Source organism: Lepidochelys olivacea (assembly GCF_965140295.1).
Source record: "Lepidochelys olivacea isolate rLepOli2 genome assembly, chromosome: 18".
Taxonomy (NCBI): Eukaryota; Metazoa; Chordata; order Testudines; family Cheloniidae; genus Lepidochelys; species Lepidochelys olivacea.
Window position 1 is genome coordinate 22,832,665 of NC_140428.1, and position 26,004 is coordinate 22,858,668.

At 48.5% G+C, this 26,004-nt stretch overlaps 1 protein-coding gene across 2 annotated transcripts in view; it reads right to left on the reverse strand.

Annotated features, from left to right (window-relative positions):
* The window catches only part of ACAP3 (ArfGAP with coiled-coil, ankyrin repeat and PH domains 3), a 159,696-nt gene that overhangs the window by 71,407 nt on the left and 62,285 nt on the right, over positions 1-26,004 (reverse strand). For both annotated transcript variants that reach the window (XM_084651740.1, XM_084651741.1), the window contains exons 2-4: positions 18,996-19,053; positions 12,788-12,907; positions 11,616-11,669 (exon numbers count right to left, since the gene is read on the reverse strand). In XM_084651740.1, coding sequence (XP_084507866.1) covers positions 11,616-11,669; positions 12,788-12,907; positions 18,996-19,053 — 232 coding nt within the window. The remainder of the gene's footprint in view (positions 1-11,615; positions 11,670-12,787; positions 12,908-18,995; positions 19,054-26,004) is intronic.

A 26,004-nucleotide genomic window follows, 5' to 3' on the forward strand; every position in this document is an offset into this window, starting at 1 on the left:
AAATACAGAATTGTTCCCTGCCTCGTTCCAGCTTCCCCCAGCGTGCTTGGAATGCATCCTTTGGGCTAAGATTTTCCAGACTCTGTGTCACCCGCCCTTTCTCCTAGACACTGGGATTTCAGCCTGACTCACGTGCTCTAGTGCTGCGTGACAAGGATCAGCAAGAGAAGGGGAAGGGGAGCGAATATGTTTCTTACACTCCAGGGGTAGATCCTAAATATCACAAAATGGACTAACATAGGCAGTGTTCTTTGTTTGCTACATAAATGCAAATTGTATTGAAATGAACAAGCCCCATGAACCTGGGGTGAAATCCTCCACTGGCGTCAATGGGAGTTTTGTCATTTACTTCAATGTGGCCAGGATTTCACCCTGGAAGCAGCAAGAATGGATCAGCAAACACAGAATGCATGGTTATTTGGAGGCCTACAGCCTCCATAGAGAGGGTCCCTGTTGCTAAGATATTGCCCCGCCAGTACATTAGCTGGAAGGATTGTTCTGTACTGAGAAAGGGAAACTAACACTGATTTCTAGGCAAGGCAGAAGTTAAGCAGAAGTAAGTGTCTGCCAATCACTCAAGAGAATCACTCCGCCTATCCCTAAAATGCAGCCACTTCTGGGGTGGGACACTATAGCTATTTAAGAGCACATAGTAACACTGCACTACCTATATGACAGGAACTGAAAAGTACTGCATCTAACAGAAGAGACAGGGATATTTATGGAGGCACAATGCAATATCTGAGTAGGAATTTGGCCAGTGCATTGGGCTGAGCATCCCTGATCAAAGTGTCCTGGGATCTTTAGTGCCCAAAAGCGATCCGAAGTTTCGTTTTATGTTCTATCGAAAAGACGGCACCTCCTACAGCACAGCATGTCCCGGGCCTGAGCCAGCTCCCACTGGAGTCAACAGAAAGATTCAGTGGGAATTGGAATAGATGCCCTACCAATCTGGAGATTAATCCATGCTACTCTGTCAAGGTAACTGCCACATTTTCCAAAAGAATGGCCCACTCTGAGGTCTAAGAATTATTCCACAGGCCACAGCTAGGACTGGAGTTAGCTCGGCGGAGGTTGTTCCTGGCATCCAAACCTCTTCCCTTCACACATGCACTGCGCGACTGCTGGCTTAGTGGTATCTGATTTCTCCACGCTGAGCAAGGGTGTGGCCGTGGAAAGAGCACGCAAATACGACTGAGGCTGTTCCAACAAAGAAACAAGTTTGGACAATTACAACATATGGGGCATCTTTCCCTGGTGTCAGACTCTTCCCGCAGTTTACTTCCTGGCTTTTCAAGTTTCTGGCAACAGAACCTAACAAGCCATCTGACAGGAGGAGTCTCTCATCTGACCCAGATGGAGTTTCTGGGCTACAGTGACTGCAGCCTGGTGTTTAAAGAATACTGTTCACTGGAGTGACAGGATGTACCAAGCATTCACTACCCCTTGCCAGAGGCCCCACCACCTTGGCACACCTCGCCCTAAGAAGGTGGATAGGAAGGGCAGCAAGTTCAGACATCCAGAGTTCGCCTAGAGAGAGACCTCTCATGATCAGCTGCAGGCAGAACCAACAAGAGTTGGTCTTCTGGCACCTAGAAGGGCCTGGAGCAGGCAGAGGCCAATGAGAGCCCAGCAGGCCAGATAAAAAGGGCAAACTGTTTTCACTAGAGCCCAGTTGTGGGGGAAGCCAGAACAGGGAGGAGGGCTCTCTCTGCCATAACCCAAGTAACCTGACCAAGTCAGGGGCCTACCCTTGACAACACCAGCCTTGTGTTCTGTTAAACCCGAAAGGGGACCAGACTGAGAGCTGACCTAGTCAGGAGGCTAGCTCACAGAAGGGGCAGACCGTTGCTGAATCAGGACACAAGGGGACACTAGAGAAGAACCCCAGTAGTGCCATGTGCTGAGAGATGGGGGCACGCTAGTAGTGAGTGCATGCTACAACCCGTGGTGGGAGAAGTGGGTTGACCGAGCCTGCCTTCCTAGCAAAGGGGAGAAGGGAATAGACATCTTGCACAACAACAGCAGGCCCAGGCTGAGGCCCAGTAACTGTTCCTGGAGGGGCAACAAGAAGCTGAGCAAGCCACCTAGTGAGCTGCTTCATCTACAGTGAGTGACTGGTGGTATGCCCCATCATAATGGGAAAATCTCCCCAGCTGCTTTTCAGCAAGGTCCTTCTCATTCAAGCTGTGTTACAAGGAGGGGAAGAGACTTATTCCAGGCCAGTGAGCTAGCAGGGATTACATATAGAGTTTGGCTAAAAGAAGAACCAAGCAGATCGTACATCCAAAACGTGAAGGGCACCTAAAACTTGAAAAAGTCCAGATCAGATGCTTCAGCCCCTCACACATTATTACCACTGCTTCTGCATTTCTGGCTTCCAGCTGGCATTGCAAAGAGAAGTTCCTATAATACTTTAAAAGCCTCTCAGGTTATTCACCCAGGAGTAGGAAGTACCTAAACATGACAAGGAAACTTGTTCTCAGCCCCAAGTGATTCAAGAAGTTCACAGAAAAAATCCAGATCTGTGGGGATATCTCTGAACCCAACCACCAACCTTTTGGTGGTTCACTACACTAATGAGAACCTGGAATTTCCCTGGGTTCTGAGCGTTTGCTCTAACTGGTTGATCTAGGTCCTGATTTTGGTGGGGCTGTATCATAGCCTACAGGACATTAAATTATCCCAAAGTATTTGGGGGAGGGGAGGCTGGTGAAATGTCATTGCAAGGTGACATGATGACACCAATGTCATGATACGGTGACACTAATCCTACTGGACTCACTTTGTCAGCTGGCAATTCTGCATCCATTTAAATGTTTCCCACTAGAGCAGCCTGATGCGTCTGGCACATCACCATGTGCGGTAGGAAGCTACTCATAGCCCCACCATCTCTGTGGGGAGCAAGCAGCTTGGAGGAATTCTCTTTTTTCATCCTTTAGATATTTCTCTCTCTTTGCCTTAAACACAACACAATCAGCCCCAAGACATCTGGCATCTGCCTCACTGACTCCTCACAGCTTGGGTGGCTTTTTCCTTGACAGCAGGAAATGCTTCTCAGCCCATTCAGTGAAGCTACATCGCCTCTGAAGGCGGCTGCTGCTGCTAGATACCGTGACGTAGCCACAGCAGCTAGGGATGGACCGGACGGTTTAAGGCCGGATGGGGATAAGGCACAGAATAGCACTGACTGGGCTGGTTGGAACCACGCTGGAGAGCAACTACTATGTCACAGCTTCGGAGTCTGAAAACAGCCTGGGGCCCCTAAAGGGCCATACATGGGCTTTATGGGCTCCACCCGAATAACTGTATTGCCCCCGCATTTTCACGTGCATGCTTTTTCCTTCTTATCTCAGTGATTCCTGATAGATGAGGTAGCTAGAGGGGAACATTCAAGGGGTGGATAGATGGACACATAGAGAGACATGGAGATGGATGGATACAAAGACAGAAAAGCGGGGGCACGCGAGGAATAAACCTCGTGGGAAATTTTCTGCATTTTGATTTTGTCAATGAAATTTCTCAACAAAAAAACCAGGATGAACTTTCCATAAAAAAATCCTTGAAACATACATCCTGTTTTTCCACCCATTCTGATACATGGATAAATCAGATCAAGAGAGAGAGATGGATTATTTATTATTTCATATGTATAATAGGATTTTTGGAGCACTCCGATAGATCAGCAGACCCCATTCAGCTCAGTCAGCCCTACTGTGGCACCCCCTTGGTGTCTCCCTGACATTTATTTCCTCTCAGGGGTCCTGATGACATGAGTTTTGCTCTTGGGCTTTGAGTCCTGGCTGAAAATTCCCTGTGTGGATGGATAGCTGTGTATTACTAGGTCGTGTCTCTGTTATCCTTTGCATGCCCAACAAATCTTGCAGTAAGTATCTACTCAAAGGACTGGCTGGAATTGATTACTAGCCAGGTTGACCTGTAGCTTCAAGCCTGAATAAAATTTCACCAGAGACCATACATGAGACATGGCTAGGGTTAGGGGATAGTCACTTTAGGCTACAGATGCCTGAGTGTGGGAATGCTCCTTAGCCTTTCCACCAGAGGCACTGGGGGAGGGGGAGGGTGTCCCATCACACTTGCCCTTTCCCTAGCTGTGGGATGCTGACAGCTCTGAGCTTTCAGTGTGTTGAACACACTTTACTCTGGGCAGCTAGTCAGCATTAAGGGGTTGCCATAAAGGACAGCCTCTGCTCTAGACATATAGGGGGAGGATTACACTACTTCTGCAGGAGCTCTGTATTCGGAGTAGACAGTGACTCCACTGGGCAGAACAATGGCAGGGAGCTGGGATTCCCAATCAGCAGTTGCTGGGGACCAGTCTCCCATTCAAGGGTGTGGTTTAATGGCCATTAGCACGGAGCTACAGGAAACCTACGTGGGCTACTGCACTGCCATCATTCCACACGCCGTCATACTGCCGCATTACTCTCAGTCCAGCCGCCCATGAAGCTGAGAGCTATTGATCCAGGACCAGCAAAGGCCTTTCTCTCCTTTAGCTATGGGCAGATCTTGTTACTCTCACATTTAATTACATTCACCAGATTCTATAAAAAGAGGCAAAAGTTGTTTTCTCATATTTAATGGCCCAGCCGATGGTTAATGGCTCTGAGCTTGTGTGTATTTTGGGGCAGGTGCTGGCAACAGAGAAAAGAAGGGGTGCTCAGTGCCTCAAGTCTAGGGAAAGCAGCCACTGATCAGCTACCTTGGCTCAGCGAGCAGACTAAGCTGAGACGCATTTGGGACAAAGGAAGAGGTTGTAATGTAAGAAGCACTGACCCAGCACCCCCTACTGGGCAGCTCATGGGGCAGTACTGATGGGACAAATAGAGAAGGGTCCATGTTATTATTATTATGAATAATTATATTCCCTATTATGAATAATAACAAAGACATGTTTGATGAGGGTTGGTTTTTTCAGTCCCCCTCCCTATCATTACTCCAAACATATTTTTTCCAGTTTCTTTGTTCTGAAGCGTAATTCAATTGCACGAGCCAGGTTCAGGAGCTGGAGCAAGAGAGGCCAGTTGCGAGCTGATCCAGAAAAACTCCACCCAAACTCTCCCCCCATGACACGGCAGTCGGAGGTGTGACTCCAGCACATGCAGACACACCCAAGCGGCATGTGCTTTGACCTCGCCAGCTGCAGTAACCATAGCAGGGAAGCTGCAGCAGCGCAGCGGGCAGCCTGGGTGGCGTAAGCCCACCCGGGACCCTGGATTATGTATTTAGGGGCTAGCCCATGCTGCGATGGCTTCACATACCCTTCGTGAGAACACACCTGAACGCTGCAAAAGGTGACCGAGGCAACAGTGGACCAATGGAACAACTCTAACTGGCTCAGGATCAGTGCTACCGCGACCGAGCAGCGTCTCCGAGTGGTTTAGCCCGGTCGGGATCAAACGTACATCACAAAGAGATGGGAGAGAGCCATGGACCCTGTCTGGGTTGCTTCTGGAGCGTGTTTGCAGAGGGGAGGCACAGTGAAGAAGGAAACCAGTGCTCAGAAGCTATGCCGCTCCCCACAGGCCAGATACAATGGGAAACCTGGCCTAATTGCAAGCTGTCAGGGCGCATTGACAATACCAATGCCAACGGCCTCAAGAGGTCAGCATTGCCGCACCGGTGGGATCAATGGTATGGTCTACCATGCATTCCAGCTCCGTCTTTCAAGCCTTTAAGTGTACACTACTGAAAGGAATGTCCTGGAAAGCCTATTGTTTAAGATTTTGAAAGGCTATTTCCTCCACAGCAGCCGGTGAAATTAGCCCCATATAACCGGCATGTGACAGAAACACTTCCTCTGGGCTTCCGAGAGTAACCACTGGTCCCCGTAACATTAACCAAAACAAACAAGACCCACTGAAGAATGAGAAGTTCAAGGTATCTTGGACCTGGACCTTCTGCATCATCATCATCATCAACACAATGTCTCCTTGTCTCTCCTTCTTTTCTTTCGTGGTATAAAAATATATATATTCTCAGTAAACTAACCACACACAGGAGCCATGCTACGTTGTCAGGGCATCCGACCTTCAGGGTGCGGGACCCCACTTCCGCTGGCCTCCACAGCATTGCGGGTCACAGCCTACCCGCCGCAGAAGCAGGTTTGGACTCAAGCAGGGCAAATGCACAATAGCATTTGCCTCTTGCTGCCCCCACTTGCAAATCAGATCACAGAGTGGCTAAAAATTAGAAATGGAAACCACCATCACCACCCAGCACCCGCACGCCAGAGCTAGCAGCCAGAATCAGATCAAAGCATTGCAGCCCTTCAGAGACAAAACTATCATGTGCCATTGGCAGAGAACAGGTGCACCAATGCCTGAGGCCCCAGGCACTGGCAAGGAATTGAGTGATTGAGATAAACCCAGATGCTCCTGGCAAGTGATCTCCACCCTTTGCTGCAGAAGAAAATTTAAAAACAAACAAACAAGGTCCCTGCCAATCTGACCTGGGAGGAAATTCTTTCCCGACCCCTACCATGGGGATCGATTACACCCTGAGCACGTCATGTCCCATCTAATGAACTCCTTTAGCCAATACAAGATGACTCTCTGCACTGCATTTTCTAGTGTTCGGCTAAGCAGTCTGTTGACTGTGGTAGAGTATTTGGAATTCCTCCAGAGTGGGATTTTTCCATGGAACAATCTTGTTTTCTCATACTGTGTCTCTTTTGAATTCCAGTAGGAGCCCTGGGGCAATTGCTGTTTTCAAATGCACTAGTGCCATCCCACTGAAGTAATACCTGATTTTTAGCTCCTAGCATTCTTCATTTCGGTACTAAACCTACTGTCCTTGCCCTCACCCCTCTACTTCCCCCTCCCCAGCCTTTCACCCTTACTAGGGCAAAACGTACCTAATTAAAATGTTGCTGTGGCCTTTACATGCACTAATGTAATTATCTGCACAACACTCACTCTGAGGTATGAAAGTATGGTTAATCCCATTTTATGGATATGGACACTGAGGCACAAAGAGATTAGGTGACCTGCTTGAAGTCCAAAAGGAAAGTGGTGGTGGATGGGGGTACTACCAAGGCTGCCAAGTCCTTGCTCCTTGCCTTAACCACAAGATCATCCTTTCTTTGCAGTGGATTTTGCTTCAAATAAGCTATTGTCTTTTCCTGCCTGTGTCATCCCTGCCTAGGGATGCATTAGCATATTAGTTTTCTCCATTCAACAATGCATTTCATATGTGGATTTTGCAGGGAATCATCCTAGCAGGACTAGAAGTAGGGATGTTTCCCAGGCCAATGCTCCAGCAATAAAGGTAAAGAACAAGTGACTTTAATTTCCTCCAACTGAATTTTAGGGCATTCTTCCTTCTTTTTAATTTGTTCCAGCCGTACATACTGTACTGGACACATGCCTGGACGAAGCACTGGTCACCGCTTCGTAGCTGACATCTTTGTGCCTGGATGAGCCAAGATGTTCACACAAACATACACAAGAGAGGAGACAGCAGAAGAACCACTAAAAATAACTTGGCTAATGGCACAGGCATCGTAGCTGGCTCAGGGATGTTACAGTCACTCCAAAGACATTTCCTGGGGATGAGCGATTGCACCCAAAAACACGCAGGAGCGAGTCTTCCGACATATGTCTTGCTTTGGGCATGCAGCGAGCAAAACATGAGATGCCATCTCTTTGAAATAGTGCAATCAGGGGTACTTGTGAACAGTGGAGAACTCCCCCAACAGGACAGGACAGAATGGGATGGGAGCAGGAGGGGTTATACCATTGGCAGCACCACTATGGTTTTGGCTCTGGGAACGTTGTCACTGCTTATTGGTGTTCCCAGAAGAGTCACTCTTGGAAAAGGTGGGACATACCCCCATCCCAATCAGGAAAAGGCAGGCAAGCTCTTCTGGGCTCAGCTGGTACTAAATAAGCACAGCTGCCAAACCCGGTCTGCTTGGGCGAAGTAAACTTAAAAGGAAGAGTTTGTCACAGGACGGCGAGGCAACCAGGAGGAGGGCTGCTGTGTCCCAGAGTTTGCTGACTCTTGCAACAGGGCCGCTGGGCAGAAAACAGCTTGCAAAGCTCTGCTGGCCACAAGGATCCACCAGGCCAGGTATGAGCCCATTACAGCAGGGAGGGGTTGGAGATAAGTTCTCACCCAGGGTCTAGCCGTACTCCACCTTCATAAACAAACTAGATCGCTGTAAAAAGAAAAGGAGTACTTGTGGCACCTTAGAGACTAACTTAGAGACTCATCTGAGGAAGTGAGCTGTAGCTCACGAAAGCTTATGCTCTAATAAATTGGTTAGTCTCTAAGGTGCCACAAGTACTCTTTTTCTTTTTGCGAATACAGACTAACACGGCTGTTACTCTAGATCGCTGTAGACTCTTTTGAAACACTCAGAGACCAAGTGCCCCCATAACTGGAAGGACTTTGGAGAGGTTGCCAAAATAGGTGATCTACTGGTAAAGGAGAGAAGGTAACTGGGCTTATTGACCCTCCGCTCGCTCCGGCTCATTAGTAGTAGCGACTAGTCATCTGGGTGCCTCAGCCTTTGGGTGCCCAGCCTGGGACACCTTCAAGGGGCCTGAATTTTCGGAGGGGGAGATGCTCAGCAGTTTCGGAGAACCAGCCTCTTGGCTGTGCCCCAAGTTGGAGAGCCAGGATCTCACCAGTCCCCTTGGAGAATCCCGGCCATCACTTCCTGCTGCTCTTGCTTTTGCTCAGGCTGGGGCTCTGGGGCCCCATCACAAGGTTTCTACCATCAGTTGGGGGGAGAGGGAGTAACTCTCAGTGAAATCAGTAGGGACCCGAGGGAAAAACTAGGCCCAAGGGTTGGTGTGAGAGGCAAAGGAGAGTGAGAGACCCAAGGACTGGCCCATGCCTACCAAATAGGAGCTTAGCCCATGACGTCAGTCTGCTGGGATAAATGCTGCACTTGCAGCCAGCTCTGGACTTCCCCTCTCTCGCCACATCCTCCACGGTAGCAACAGTGGTTTAATTAGCCAGCCTCCTCTGATGCTGCACTTTGGGCATTTCTAGTTCAGCAAACCACATGTCGTTAAACATTAATAGCATTTTGCAACCTCTGGCAGGCAGAGCCGAGGCTGGGGGTTCTCCTGGGGGCCTTCAACCAGAATGTAGGGCTCTGTCTTCTCTTCTCATGCCTTCATTCTCTCTCTCCCTCACACACCCCGTATCTCTCTGCCCTTGTCTACACGTCAGAGTTTTGCAGGCCTATCTACGTGGGTCAGGGGCGTGAAGAGGTGCGATGTCGGACTGACAGAGCTGTACCGCCAGAAGCCCCTAGTGTGGAGACAGTTCTACCAGCCACGCTTGGCTTTTACCAGTATTGCTTATTTCACACAGGGGTGGGGACGGAACGAACTATACCAGCCAAAGCTTTGCGGGTAAAGCTGTGTCTACACTAGGAGCATTTGCCTGTGCAGTATACTGGTCTAGCTATACCAGCAAAGCACTCCTGGGGTAGACTGGGCATACATCCCCCTCTCTCTCTCACACACACCCCCTTCTCTGACACAATTTCGGTTTGGTACAGTCCTCCTGCTGTTGGGTTTCTATATCACTGGTCGACTTTGCTCTCAGACGCTAACGCACCCAGAAAGCCTGGGTGTATTTTTACCTCTTCCCCTGTGTCATTTCCCATTAGGAAACGTGCTCTCCCTACCTGCTTCCCAGATAACGAAATGGACTCGTTGAGGCTTTGCCTCCGATCGCCCACAGTTAGCTTGTGTTCCAAAAGCACGCGTCATCCCTCATGCACAGTGACAGGGGCAATGGAGAATAAATCTGGGTCACTCCAGCACCGACACCCGAAGCCTCCTTTGGTCTGAAGCGCTCTTGTCTCTGAATGAGTCTCATACTGTACGGCTGGCTCAGGGCCACAGAGTGAGAACCACCTTTCTCCTCTGCAAGGCTCAGAAATAGAGTGTCTGGGCGTCCACCGGACAGGTTCTCCCACCCCAGGTGCTCTGGTTTCGAGACACATTGAAGTCCAGAATCAGCCTTTATCTGGCCACTTTCTTCCTTTAATCTTACTGTGGCATTCGTATACACCAGTTTGTCCTTAACCCCGAAGCTGACTATGTTCCCAGTAGATTGCTCACTCCAACGGGTCCCTGGGTTCCAATCCACCTGAGGCTCACGCGCCCTGGAATATTGCTTTGGGTTCTGGACGTATCAAGCCAATGCAAAACTCCAAAGCAGGAGCAGCAAGGTAACCTTCAAGCCACTCCTGCTGGTAGGGCAGAGATCAATGCTGATGGGCTTCCAAGAGGATCCTGGCCTCCTCCCACCCTGGAATACATGCAGGCTATGCAAGTGAGGCATTCACGGTGAACGTGCTGAGGTTTGGACCCCAGTCTAGTCCTACCTTGTCCTCACATACAGTTCCCACCATAATCACCAAAGAAGAATGAATCATCCACAGTGTGGGTTTGCTTTTTTCATTTGAGGAATGAGCATTCTAACTCCTCTCCCTCTGACACCGGTTGCACGTCCCTGACACTTTGGCTGCCGGGAGTCCCCAGTGCAAGCAAAGATGAGAGATGCCCTGTCCTCTCCCCTCCCCAATCTGCTGCTGACTGCAAAGTCTATGGCTTTCTTTCCAGTTGGCCCAGACACCAGAAGGTCATAGCTGCCTTGAACTGTCCTCTGATTGTGTATCTCTCGCTGCCTAACGTTTAGATGCAGAGAAGATTCCTTTGGTGCTGATGGGCAACATGCAGCAAATTCTTCAGAGAGCGCATACTTCTTTGGAGCTTACCCTTCCAACAGAAGAGAATGGGGATAGCAACCTTGCAGCACGTGGTACCCATAAGGGTGCTGAAAGTCCCCTCTTCACCTTGCTGGGCAGAGCATTACCCCACATTCCCATCCAGTGTCCTGCATGTTTGGTTAAAGACAGTGGGCAAATCCCACCCTCAGCTACACTCATGCAGCCCCATTAACCAATACCACTCATGCACCCTATGGATCAATGCACCCACTGCACCACCGTGGATCTATGCACTCATGCAACCGCACTGACCAATGCATCCAGTGACTGACCAATGGACCCACGTAATCTGGTGCAACCTCCCTGATCAATGCACACGTGCAAACTGGTGCAAACCCACTGATCAATGCACCCATGCAGACCAGTACAAACCCACTGATCAATGCACCCATGCAGACCAGTACAAACCCATTGATTAATGCACCCATGCTGACCAGTACAAACCCATTGATTAATGCACCCATGCAGACCAGTACAAACCCACTGATCAATGCACCCATGCAGCCCCACTGATCACTGCACAAAGTACACTGCTACTAGACATTGCACCAGAGCAACTGAGACAGAACTTTGACTCATTAAAGAGAGAAGAACCTTGTACAACTGGCAGCAACATTCCCCCCCCCACCCCTTCACTCTTGTAATTGATGCCAAGTGTTCAGGGAAAGGGACTCGTAAGAGGATTCCTTCATAGACCCAGCCTTTGTCCAGTATCACACGACTGCTGCCTGATCCAGAACCAACAGATCATTAAGTAGCATCTAGAGAGGGAGGCAAGACTATTAAGAGCTGGCCGCCAGCACACAAACAAAACAAGAGGGAGGTGGCACCTTACCATGTGATAGTTAATCATTTCCTGCAGGCTGTCTCCAAATTTGTCCAGGCACTCCTGTGAAAGGAGAAGAGGAAAGGCAGTGAATGGGGGCAGCTGCCCTTCCTCCAGCGCTGGCAAGAGGGGGAAGGACAGTCTTTAAGCCACTGAGGCACTCGCTCTGTCAGTTGGCAACTGTGCATTGACATAAATGGCTGGCACTGAAGCCAGAGGCTGCCCGTCCTTTCTGGTTTAGTACTGAAACCAGCACCGCCGGGCTGTTTCTTCTGCACGATGGTTATCCACGTTTCCCAAATAACCGATGCTCACTGACCTAGATTCCAAGGATCCTGTTTGCATTCTGGCTTCTTAAAACCATAGTGCCTCTTGCAAACAAGGATCCTATTCTTCAACCTTTTCAACATTGCATTATCTGGGGATTCTTTCAGACACCAAGGTGAAATCTGCCTCTTAGTGAGACTTAAATGATGAATAAGCCTCGGGCTGGTCCTCTCTACAAGGACACATTTCACCCAAAGGGATCAATATTCTGCACATCTGTAGCACAGCTTCCATGTAAATATTCACCAATGCTCTGCACAGACTCTCAGGGATCCCTGGGAGATTCCTGTTAAAATTCTGACCCTAGCTGGAATGAGAGATGGCATGATTTCCTTGCCTTCAATAGAGTTCACTGGATATCACTGACCCTCCCTGCCACAGCTGATAATAGCAGTACATGTCTGCAAAGATCTCAGTGTGCTTTGTAGATATTATGCCTCACAACCATCTGCTCTCCACCCCTCCTTTAGTGAGACAGGTAAACTGAACCCACTTTTCAGGAGGGTAAACTGAGTCACACAGCGATCATGTGTCTTTCTTGTCCAGTGGGGCAGTGGCAAAACTGGGCAAGGAACCCAAAGTCCTGATTCATACATATATAAGTAAAAGATACTCGCACAAATACTCTGATAGGAAGTCAAAGGAAGCACCACATAGAAACCCAGTGCATCACTGCATATTGCAGAGCACCTACCTAGCATCACAGATGTCTGCCTATTCCTGGGAAACGTTTTTATTTGCTCAGTTTAGAGAGAATCCCCAGAAATCCTCCTCCTATATATAATGCCCCAATCTCTTGTTGAAAAGTTTAACCCTTTCTGATGCTCAACCCCCTCCTCCCCCAGGCAACTCACCGAAATCATTTCGTCCTTCTTGCATTGCTGCGACAGGTCTCGGACCCCGCTGACGAAGTGCTTGTTGGTGGTGATGTAAGCTTTCCCAGCCTCAATCATTCCACTACATAGCTTCACCAGCTGCAGAGAGAGGAAGAGACGTGAGTGGGGAATGTCCTATAGGGCTGGCCAAAGAGTTTTGAAAAGAAACCTGACTTGCAAATAAAATTCACCGAGTTAGTTTCAGTCTGATCTGCGGGGCTAATGCCATGGTCTGAACTCATAACCTTCAGAGTTAAAACTCTGCATTGCTACTTGTTGGCCTAGCTTAGTAACTTCCTTACTGAATTACTCTAGTTTACTGATCGGCCACTGGCGGGTGACAGACACTCTCTCTCCGAGCGTGGGTTGCAGTCAGACAGCCACCAGTTGTGAAATGCCCATGATCCCAGAGGCTTATTAGTCTGAACATGTGAAGCCAAACAGAAAGAATCAGCACAGGACAGAATCAGGAAGTGAGGTCAACGCCCCCGTTGTCATTTAAGAAAACAGAGGCCAAAGCCTGAGCTGGGGTAAATCGGTGTAGCTCTGTTGTCTTCAGTCGATGTGCGCCAGCTGAGGATCTGGCCCTTATGTTTCTAGCTCTCGTGCATGGCGAAGAAAAGCTTAGGACCGTGGCCTGGGTGTAAAGCAAGGGTGTCTGCCGACAGCTGAGGTAGGAGCAGCAGTGAATAGAGCCACCGGGCCCCACAATCATACAAGACAATGGGAGGGGCAGGGGGAGGCGGGATCAAGGCACTGCTGCTGCCCAGGATGGGAAGGAGAACCCTGTTGCTGCTAACACCACAATCAGGAAGGGAAGGAGCATCCACACCCAGCCTCCTCTCTGCTCGGGTGGTGGCCATGGGGTGGCCCCCAGGTAAGGGCGTGGCCAAATCACTGGGTTGCCCTAAGCCAGCGATCACAGGGGCTCAGGCCACAGCTCTCAGCTGTGCCTGGTTTGCCTCCCAGATCAGCTGATTCGAGGCTACAGCAAGACCTGCCGGGAAGGAGGGAGCTGGAGAGAAAAGCTTGCTGCCAGTTAGAGTCCTGGGGGTGAGGATGGTGATGTGCTGGGGCCTGAGCTAAGGTGGGGATAGGGTGACCAGATGTCCCGATTGTATAGGGACAGTCCTGATTTTTGGAGCTTTTTCTTACATAGGCACCTATTACCCCCCCAACCCCTGTCCCGATTTTTCACACTTGCTGTCTGGTCACCCTAGGTGGGGAGCATTCCCTGCAGACAGGTGCTTGGCTCAAGAGGCCAGAGGAAGGCCTCGTTGGAAGCAGGCCTTGGAGGACGTGGCCCTGGGCAGTGGGAAAGGTGATCCATGTATTAGTGTGCCAAGGCTGCAGCTTACAGTTCGTAACAGAAGGCCCCAGTATGATGCTACCTAGAGCAGTGACGTGGAAACCCTGCAGCTGAGGGGAAGGATTGAATGGGAAGTCATAGCCCAGTGAAGTCTTGAACCCTGGTTGAAGCGGGGAGGAAGCCCCCTGCAACCAAGAGGGATGGATTTAATCACTGCACAGACCCTAGCAGAGAGCTGTGCCCAAGGAGGGTGAAAGGATTTTGCACTTTCATTGCTCTGGAAGGAGAGGATTTTTGGTCTGGCCAGATCACACTACCAGCCTGGGGAAGACTGTCTTTGGTAGGGAAACTGAGGCACAAATGTATGCCTAATGATGAAGTAGTAAAATGCACCTTGACACTGGCCTGGAGCCATGGGGCGTATGAGTAGCTGAAGTGAATGGTTTGCAGCCCACTTGTGTGCTCAAAATGATTTGTTAAAACTATTCAGTGGAGATTTCTGAACTCAACTGCAGGTTCGAGAGTTGTTTTGTGGGCGATTCGCTCCATATGTTCTCTCTGGATTTTCCTGGGAGGGCGGGGGGGGGGGGTTAGGTGTGGGAGGAAGGAAAGCAAGGGCAGAGGCTGTGACATTTAGAAGCCTGACAAACGTTTATCTGATATAATAGATCCGAGGGCTTTGTATTTTTTTAAGCTGTGTAATACGCGTAGGGCCAAGGACCAGATCCCTGTAAAATCAGAGGAACTCTAGCTAACTCTTAAACACTGTCTCAGTCGGTCCTGCAGCCCAGGGAAACAGTACCTCTGAGTACTAAAGATCTGAAGGGAATAATGGTATTCCCCACTGAGCGGCTCGTGATACTAGATAGTACAGTTGTCTTCACTCCGTGGCTGTGGAAGGTCCTAGCTCTAGTGAGGGATGTATTAGCAAGAGTGCTATATGCAGGGCGTCTGATTCTCCTCTGAGTGACATTACAGACTGTTACCACACCACTGAAGTTAGTCCAAACTGCCACCAGTCTAACAGCGGAGTAAGGCCCACTCCTTTGTTTTAAAGATGGGTGCACAGCAACACAGCTGGGTGAGGCTGCTTCCCACCGCAGCCCCTCTCAGGGTCCATTAATGGACTATGATCACTAATTTAGTCAGAACCGCATGGAGAATGTCCAGAAACAAAAGACTTCCAGATACACACATGTGAGCTCCTGAGCATCCCTAGAAACAGCCTGTCAGCTGATTGCAGTGAACGTTGTGAGTCAGAACTCACAATCCCTTGGTTATCTAATTTCTCCTTTTAGAAAGAATGTGGGGAGAGCAAGGACTCAAAAATCTGTCTTCTTGTTCACTATAAAACCCCTGACCCAGGGAACCAGCACACCACCCACAGTTAAGGCCGGTTTAAAAAATACTGTCTTATCCACACACTCCAAAAGAAACACACACAAAAAATGTTTTTGTTCAAAACTTGTCACTGAACGTTTCATTTATTTTTTTGACAAAATGAAAAATGTTGGCTTTTGACAACCAAACTTTTTAGAAACTGAGTTTTTTCCAGCAATTTTTCATTGGGGGGAGAAACCAAAATCGTCCACTTTAATGACTGTAAAGCCATTTTTGATAAATGTGACTGGCCCATGGGGTGAGTCAATGGTCTCCAGCTGTGTTAGCAGACTATTATCTGAACACAGTTCTCACACGCCTCCTTTCTCTCTTCTTCACATAATCTGGCGGAACAGAACCGGGTGCTAGAGGAACATTTGTGCTATTCCATCCCACCCCAAAGAAAGAAAACAAATTGATGTAGCTCCTGTAGCATCTGGAGCCCAGACGGACACCAGGGGCTTTGGACAGATCCTTTGGAAAGGAAATCCAGCTTATTCTGCAACGTGGCGGTTTTTAAAATACCTCCTCGCGCACACAGCCAAGGCTGTGTTCCTAGTAGCTGAGGGCCATTCAGCACGAGCGCACTCTGAAATCATGTTCCCTAGCTTCAGAAAGACTCCTGAAATATTAGAAGGCTTGGGCACCATTGGTAGGAAAGTAGCCTGCAACAGTTGGAGGCAAACTTGAGGTCAGAGTGAAGGCAGCAGCCGTATTTGCACAGTTTAGAAACAGCTGTTTCTACCTCTAACTGTAGAAAGCAATTAAAGACTGAGAAACCCACCAAACCACAGGAAGGGCAGAGAGTTGAGTCTTAAGAGACAGATCCTGACACCCTTACTTGCACTGAATAGCACCTTATTCCACTAGTATTCCCAAGGAGGAAGGATTGCCTGGTGGATAGAGCATAGGACAAGGGCTGAGAAGAACTGGGGTCAGCTCCTAGTTCAGACATAGATTTCTGGTGTTATCTTGGACAAAGTTGCTTAATTTGCCTGTGCCACTGTTCTATACAGATAAGTTGACAATAAATCCACTAAGGACAGTGAAACACTCAAACGCTCTGGTGATAAGGGCCATACAAACATTCCTATTTAATCTGAGCAAAACAAACAGAATTTTGTCCAGAATGAACCCTCAAAGCATAATTGCTTTGAATTTCAATGCGGGCCTTCAGCTTCAAATTCCTGGATCCAAACCCGCCTTTACTTGTTTCGGTTCCAGGCTGTGTGGCCCTATTTCTGATTCTGACACAGCCACAATTTCACATGAAATTTCACAGCCCTGCCAGGAGATTTTGGTGCAAGCCGGTGGAAACAAAGTGAAAACGAAACCGATCTCATGAGACCTGTCATTCAAAATGGAAGGAGCTTCAAGACCAGCCCAGTGCTACCATCTGCAGAGGGCCCAAATTACCTGAGACCGTAGCTTTAAGACAGTCCCAGCCCAAAGGTGCTCTAATTAGCTCTCTTATTAAATCTATTGGAAATGTATTTATGGGGCATTCCTCTATGCAATGAAATCGTGAGCGCTGAATTATTGTTTATAGAATTCTAGAGCTAACGCAGGGTTCCAGATTGACAGGCCTGGAAACCAATGGCCTTTAGTCACAGACTAGCCACAATAATGGCACTATTGGAATCATCAGAACAAGCTTCCCCGATTCTGTACAGCCAAAGCGCCCCAGTCCAACCTCCGAGGGACCAGCTCTAAGGGCCAACGGATAGCTCAGGGTTCTTTTCAACTTCCAATAAGGAAGTTAAGTATCTTATGCAGGCACCTGTCCGCTAGGAACTTGGCCTAACACCACCTATTTGATTCCCATAGGCCACCCATTTCTTAGGGCCTGTGGCTTCAACAAAGCCAGCCTCTAAGTCTGATGCAGAAGTTCTCGCCCCTTCTAGCCACACGCAATCTCCCTGCTAAAATCCGGCACTGGTCCTCCACCTGTCTGCTTCAGTTCAGAAACAATTGGGCAGATGTTTCCAACATTTGGAGGGAGACAACATGACTTTCTGTTGGTAAGTCTCTTGACTTGGATCCAAGACTTTTTCAACTCTCTTCCCACCCAGCCCCACTCTAAAACTGGCTATTCCAAACTATTCTGGCTGATGGAGGCTTTTGCCTCAGTAGCTGCTGATTGAGACCTCATCAAGTCATGCAGTAGCACAACCAGACGGATATTTGGAAACATTAAAGGGGCACAATTGATGTCAAAAAGCAGGAAATTTGACCTGCCTTGTTGCTTTTTCTACATCTTTTTGCAACATCCTTGGAATGTTTTGTATTTTGAATGTATTTTGTTTGTTTGTTTAGCACTTGATCCAATGCTATGTTGTCTAAAATTAGAGTCCCAGCACCCAGAAAAACATACAGTAAAAGCCAGTCAGTGGGCACTTCCCACCCCTCAGGGGAAATCCTACACTAAACCGATCAGCCATGTTAAGCCTGGCACTTGTTCACAACCTTCCAATAACAGACAAGCATGAGCACACAATAGGAGAGAGGAAAATCGGTAAGGTAGCAGGTTTCATATTCACACTTCCAATGGGGAAAGATGGTCTTATGATTAAGATACCGTCCTGGGACTCAGGAAGTCTGGCTTCAATTCAGTTCTAATTATATCCGGCAGAGGCCAGTGGTGTACACACACTCAATTTTCATTATAGTATAATAATAGTTTGCATTTCTATAGCACCTTTCGTCCAAGAACTTCAAAGCACTTTAAAAACATTAATTAAACTTCAGAAAGTTGCTGTGTGGTAAGTGTTATCTTTATTTTGCTGCTGGAGGAAAGGTGGTGCAGCGAAGCTATGGTTGCACAGGGATACTCTCTGGCAGAGACTGGAGTAGACCCCAGGAGTCCTGAACCTCATCTAACCAATGGGCTAGACATCCTCCCCAAATGGGAACTATTTAAGGTGATTGTTACAATAGCAAATGGTTTTTAAGACTTTATCACAATTGAAACAGATTCGACACGATATTGTTAAAACCATTCCCAGCTGAATTCCACATACACCCTCCTCTCTGTGAACCCCAGCTGTGAGTTACAGAGCGCTCTTGTAACTAAACCAGGTTGCATACCTACAAACATCACAATCAGGGAGTGAACATTGCCTAGAGGTCTTAACTAAGGCTACGGCCACATTGTGTTAGCTGCTGGGCAGCCACCAAGTGAGAAATGTCCAAGTTGACAAGACAAAGACAGAGTGGAAGGAGAAACAGAGGCACAAAGAAGTGGAGCTCTGCTGACCTCTCTTCAGAAACAAGCCCCAGCTACTTGTGCTAAAAGGAGCAACCAACTCCCTCGTCTATGGCTGAGCAGCAGTGGCTGGGTCCAGCCAGCACAGGAAGACATGATCATATACACTAAGCCAGCATATCAACCAATGATTTTCTGACAGTCCGGAACAGACTGGCGGGGCCACGTTCCTAAACCAAAGACTCACCCCAGCCATCTCCCCCAAAGCCACTCTCTCAGCTTCCCCATCTTACCTTGTCAAGCTTTGCTTCTATCTCTACCACATCTGTTTCCACTTCATCTATGGTCGCCCTGTAATCAGAAGAGCAAAAAAGGGGAAATCAGCTGGTTGCCTAAACACGGATGATGGGCAGAGAAACCAAACAGTCCTTGAAAGGCAAAGGCCAGAAGAACTCCAAAAGGCAGAGGAGAGAGGCGAAAGTTTGCACCACCCAGTCAGGGGTTTCCTGCACAGAGGCTGCCGTATAAGCTGAGGATCCACATTTTGGGAGAATTCCATTCTGAGGATCCTAAATTATCTGGGATGGGTTTTGCTCCTGGGCTGATGAAAAATCTTGGAAGGGGGGGGGGAAATTCATGGCAACCCCCCATCAGTGTCACTGGCAAGTCACTGGGCTGTATTGTGCTAGGGAAATGTACAGCAAAGCCACCACCTGTGGGGTCTTAGTCTGATCTCGTTTACGCCCATGTAAATCTGGAGTAACTCTTAAATTACACCAGCATGAATGACATGCCTGGGGTAAACGGGCACACTGGCAACCAGCATTAACTGTGCCGGCTTAAAGCCCTTGTGAAGCTCAGGCTGTAACGATGCCTCAAGAACACCCACACTGTTGGCTGCATCTTCCAAACCCCAGCAAGCCTTTAGCCCATATGTGGGCATATCTTGGTCCTGTTACCATCTCAGTCTACTCACTCTCACACACCTCTGAGTGTTACCCTTAGTGCCTTGGCTGTGTCTGAAGGAGAGATCCATTGGGTCTGTTTTCTTTCCATTTCTTGGGTAGTGGTGACAGTAAGAGGCCAGTAGGATTCTGGCCTCACCCAACTATGGGAAAATTTCAATGACATCAGCCCAGCCCATTGGCAAAAGACATTTCCAGCTCAAGACCTTTGGGATAAATCCACTTTTCTCTTAGGCAAAACTCCAACTGCAAGAGCAGTAAGGCAGAAACCTTCCCATGGAGAGCAGCGTGCTGGGGTAGCCTGTCCCCAGCTGGGCAGCCATTCCCTTCAACAAGCACCTGGAAGTGTGGTAAACCTCACTGCAATTTTGTGTCCCAACACATGCAATCCACAGTCCATTCCTTGAACCCTCTCCCGCTTGTGGGTTTGCTGTGTACAGCATGAAGTGTTAATGCTCTGCCTTTTAAAAATTCCAGCCATGGGCATGTGCCAGGTAAAAGGTCTGTGGAGGAAGGATGTGCCGGCGAAGCACCAATTCATGTGGCTTTGTTACAGCCAAGGACGGGACGCACACAATCCAAAAGGAACCAGGAGAAAATCCCCAGGGCCTCGGTAGATCAGGCAACAAAATCTATTCTCTAAAGGCTCTTGTTGTTTTAAATGGATGAACAGCCGCCCAGGGACACATTGCTAACAACAGGAAGGATAAATAAAAAATGATTGATAGGGCAAAGTCATAAAATTTGGATCCAGATTCAAACTTCCACCGAGTTTGGGAAGGGAGTTTCACTCTGATCATAAAGTCATAGAAACATTGGGCTGGAAGGTACCTTGAGAGGTCATGTGATGTTGTGATCCAGCCCATCTCTCTCTCTCAGAGGAATTACAACTAGCAGAGCAAACTCAGTATTTCTCCACATTCACCACTCTTCCATGGGAAATAAACGAACAATACCTTCTACAGGTGAACACAGTCCCCATCTGACACTGCTACCAGGCGGCCGGCATCCTGCCGGGTAATCCAAATGGAACAGAGATCGGAGACTCCCTCCCCACAAAGGAAGTAAATCAAATAGAAGGCCAGGCGCAGATCTCGAGCATGTCAATTCTGTCCTGAACTTTTAAGGCGATCGCCAATCCAGTACACACAGGCTTCAGGAGAGAGCACCTCTCCCAACAGCTACCAGAAATCTCCCTTGGAATGCTGTGAGGCACCAGATGATTCAGACAACTTACAGGGTAGACCTAATATTCAGTGACAACATCGGCCATGTGATACAGCATGTGACTGCGTGAACTCTCCTCCCTGCACGCTATGCCTGTCCCTATCACAGTCCTGTCACATTACATAACTGGGCCCAATTCTGACAGATGCTGAGCGCCCTCCAATTCTACTGAAATCCCTGGAAGGTGTGCGTATGCATGGGTCCTGTTATCCCTATTTTAGAGATAGGGGGCTGAGACACTGAGGGTACATCTACATGGCAAAGAAAACCCCCCCCCAGCAGCGAGTCTCAGAGCCTGGGTCGATTGACTTGGGCTCACCATGTGGGGCTAAAAACCCTGAGCAGGTTTTGACCCACGCGGGAGCGGCTACACTGCTAGTTTTAGCCACGCAGCCTGAGTCGGTTGACACAGGCTCGAAGACTCAGCGCCATGTTTCTTCCTTTGCAGTGTAGATGTAGCCTTAGTGACTTGCCCAAAGTCACCAGGAGGTCTGTGGCGGAGCAAGGAACCGAACGCAGCTTTCTCAAGTTCCTGGGGAGCACCCTTGCCCCTGGACCTTCCTTCCTCTCTGTTAACCTTAAGAGGAGACTGCATGAGCCAATCGAGTTCTCTTGTGCTTGTCCCTTCCCCCGCCCCAGTTAGTTTCGATCCTTTATGACATCCCAACAAAGCAGCTTTTATTTATCTCCAAGTCTGGGCTAAGATTTTCAATGGGTGGGACTCCCATTTCCCATTGATTTTTTTAGATGGGGAATTCCCATTGATTTTTACTGGGGAACTGGGTGTCTAAATCCCTTAGGAAGCTTAAAAATCCCAACCCTATTTCTTAGCTATCCTGTAAGGTCATTGCAATCTAACCCCATCCTCCAAGCAGCAAGCAATTTAAAAAATAAATGTTACATAGAAAGTTGCTTTGAAGGAGGATTCACGCCCATTGTATGCCAACACAGTAAGATATTTGTGGCAAGGACTGTCTTTTTTTTAATGACATGTACAGCTCTTAACACAGTGGGCCCTGATCCACAACTGGATCAGTTGCACAACTGGGGCCTCTGGGAGCTACTGGCATATACATAAATACATAGATAATCACGATGATGTTATTGCTCAATACTGGGAGGGGCGGGGGCGGTCCCATCTGCCATTCCTGGGCTTTCAGGGTATGTGGCTGTTTTGTTGAGTTTCATAAGGGTCATGGGAAGTGGTGGGGCTGTTTCCCGGCGGGGGGGGGAAGAAGGGGGGGAAAACTAGTTTATTTACTGTAATCTCCTCATAATCAATGTACCAGCGCTTTTAGAAGGGTTTGTGAAAGGTTTTTAATTGCCTTAGGGTGTCCAGCGCATGGGGAGTTCACACAGTCATGGGACATACCACCACATGACCTGTTGTGACTGAATATTAAGTGCATGTTGTCAGACGTATGAATCACCTGGTTCCTCACGTGCTGACGGAGGCTTAGTCTAGGCTCACTCTGGACCTCGCTGACTGTAGGGATTTTTCTGCACAAGAACTCCTGTCTTATCCCCCTTTCCTCTCTTTCTTTCCCCCATTTTTTGCCCTCCTGAGGGGGAGCTAATGAGACCCACCTGACTTGGGTGCCACATGAGTCAGCAGAATTGCTCTGCATCTCCTGGCCGCATCCCAGCATCCAAGATCCCATCATCGCCTCACAAAGGGCTGAACCGACACCCTGGATCTGAACAGCCTGAGAGTTTGGGGCGCTGACGCCCTGGCTCTGAATGCTGAGGCTTGTGTCCCGCTCCAGCTTCCGCTGCACAAATCTACAAGCAGGAAAATATCTCTGCCTCATCTCATCTCTCCAGCAACCTAGGTCCCCATCGGCATTCTGGGAATGCCTGCCTTTCTTTTCAAGGGGTTTTGGTGCTGACAGAAGGCTCTGGAGTGACAGACTCAGATCAGAGGCGTCTATTCTTCACTAGAAGAGGAGCAGCAGGGGCCGCATCAGTGCATGCTTCCCACGCCTCCCCCCTCTCCCGCCAGTCCGCCTTAGACCTGTTCTGGAAAGAGCCCAACAAGGCCTGGGAGTTCATTCTCCAGGCACAAGGAGCACTCAGTTTGCCAGCAGGAATGGTACTGAGTGCTAGCCGTGGAAGGGCATTTGTACATGAGGTTATTGTTTGTATAATGGTAGCACTTAGAGACCCCAGATGAATGGGGGGCCCCATGTGATAAGCATTGTACCGACACTTGGTAAGAGGCAATCCCTGCCTTGAAGAGTTTACAATCTAGGCAAGGAAAAAGAGAGGGAGGGGAAAGAGGGGCACAGAGAGTGGAAGTGACTTGACCAAGGTCACACTGTAGGCCAGTGGCAATAAAATCCAGCTTTCCCGACTCCTGAGCAAGTGCCCTACTCACTGAGCAATACTACCTCCCGATGGAGTTGCTCAGAATGGGGCTGAGACCATCATCATGGTCACATAGGCCACTAAAGGGCTAGCATGTGGTAATGACTTTTTGAGTCTCCTCTGACCGGGGTTGGATTTGAACTAGCATCTCAGAGGGTCCTGCTATGCTCCGTGTTAAGCTTGCTCAATACCCAGTGAGAATTCCCCTTCCCCTTCTGCTCTGAGGGGTGTCCAAATCTCACAAGGTGTCCTTCACAACATTTCTAAGATGCAACCTTCACTCTCTGTTCTCACCTCTCATCTCCTCCCTTCATTCGTATGGGAACGCTTTCCTCTCCGGGCCCCCACACCCACATTGCTCCCGCTCCAGTCACTACAAAATACAGCAGCCAAGATCATTTGCCTTGTCCGTCCTTCTGTTCACATCATCCCTTTCTTTGAATCCCTCCAGTCACTTCCCCGCTGCTATTGCATCTAACTTCTCAGGCCTTGGATCGGTCGGACCCTCCCTGCCTAGACACCTTCTCCCCCCAGCACTTGGACCATTCCAATGCAGAGAGCAAGCTGGAAAACGTTGGATTACATGACTTGAGAATTTATGGTGGAGCCAGGAAAAGAACCCAGGAGTCCTGGGGCCCACTTTTCAAATGGTGTAAATCAGCATAGCACTACTGTCTTTAAAAAAACCTCAGGGTGGAATCAATGAAGCAGCTCACACACCTAACGTCTATTTAGGCTCCAAACGTCCACTGAAATCAACAGAGCTAAGGAATTCTCTGGTTGTGCAGATTAATGCAGTTTTACCAGCTTCAGCAGAGCTCTGCACCCTCTACGCCAGCTGAAATTACAGTCCTTGATTTCTAACCACCGCTTTTAACTGATAGACAACTATCCCTCCCTTAAATTAGGTCCAGTTCCTCACTCCATGGAGCTCTGCTGATTTACACTAGCCGAAGAGCTGGCCTTTATTTTCTGAGGTTTGACAACTATGGGGCAGATTGTTTATCTTTTACATAGTTGTTTTTGAACCAGATTTTTTAATCTGTTACACACAGCCCTTCCCCATCTGCCATCAATGTGGTTTTCATAAAGAAATCTTTTGCATAGCTGTGAAGCCTCAAAGAATATGCATATTTGTTTTAAGAATTAAGGAGTCTAGTTACTTAACGTCTAATAACTGTCCTGTTAAATCTAAATTAGCTGCATATTTGGGAACTGCGATGTGATGCTTGTAACCGTCCTTATTTGAGTTTATTATCCTGCCACCAAACCACATGATGTTACTTACGAGCAAGAGAAAGTCTCATATATTATCAGCATCCTCTCTTTTCATGCAAAACTGTTTCTGTCTTGTGGTTTGACTGTATCCTTCCCAGCCATTTTGGACATAATGGGCCATATGCTGGCCTAGGATAAACCAGTATAAATCCATGGAAATTGAGAGCATAGCATCTTCTTGCACTAGAATTGTACTGGGCCCAGTATCTGCTTTCCCTTCCTTGTCTAGTTTCTTTTAGCAGGGCGCCTGGCATTCCTATGTGGGCCATGGTGTGCTCGGACTCCCTGCAACAGCAAGAGGTATTGAAGTCCCCTGGTGCGCTGCGCAGAGAGTACTTGGTCACTGATCGCTTAGAGAAAATGACACTCCCCCAAAACAAAGCTACTTCCAGACACAAGCCAAACTTCAAACCCGGAGGAGATGCCCTGAGTTATTCGTCACCATTATGTACGATATAAGATGGCCTGAGATCTAGTTTTCATCCAGCAAAACTGGATAGAGAAAATGTAAGTGCCCCTAGAAGTTGAGATGCAGTTGGCTAGGTCCTGCTGGCTCCCACAATGCCAAGAGAAACATGTACTGACACAGACAAAATGGGGGATTCTTCCTGCCGGGCACTTCAGATGCTACTATACCTAGCCCAGACTTCCTCCCCGCAGCCCCAGCTTCAGAGTCTCTCCCTGCCTCCTTGGAGCTAGATAGACCTCTTCCTGCCATCACAGAGAGGAACCCAAAGCTAAGTACCCCAAATTAGAGGGAGAGCTGGCAGGTTCATAACCGTTACTTGGCTCGAGATCTGGATTTCACAGCTGGCCTCCATCCCTATAATGGGCCCACCCAAGATCCTGGATCTGAACTCCCTAATTTAGAGGGGGTGGGATTTGAAATCTGGATCCAGAATTTAACGGCGGAGTCCTATGTCTAATCAAACTTGAGCAGCCTTTGTAGTAACAGGTGACCCTCCAAAGGTGCCCGGCAGATCCAAAGCCAAAGGTCTGGTTGCTTCTCCAAATGCTCTTTCCATGCTCCAGACCACTTCTAGACACAGATTCTCTCCCTGCAACTACCACTGACCTGCGACGTGCCTCGACTTCCACCTCTGCATAAAAAGGGCTAATGAACCTTATCATCCTTTGCAAAGGGCTCTGCGATCTATGGCTGTAACGCACTATATAAGAGCTAAGTAAGTACTAATATCAATGTCTCTATTAATGTAAATAAAAGGGATTCTGGATGTAAGATACTGTATGGTACAGAGAGACACACTGATGCCATGGTCTAGATCTGTCCACAGAACAAATCTGTGTCACATCTGCATTGCACAGAGGTGCCTCTCTCCAAACATCCAGCCCAGCCCTGCGATGTATGAGCTCCTACGACTCTGACTGGCTCCAATCAGAAACGGGCAGGTCCTATTCCCAGAGGAGCTTGTTAAACTCTCCCAGCTGGAGTCATTCTTTGCAC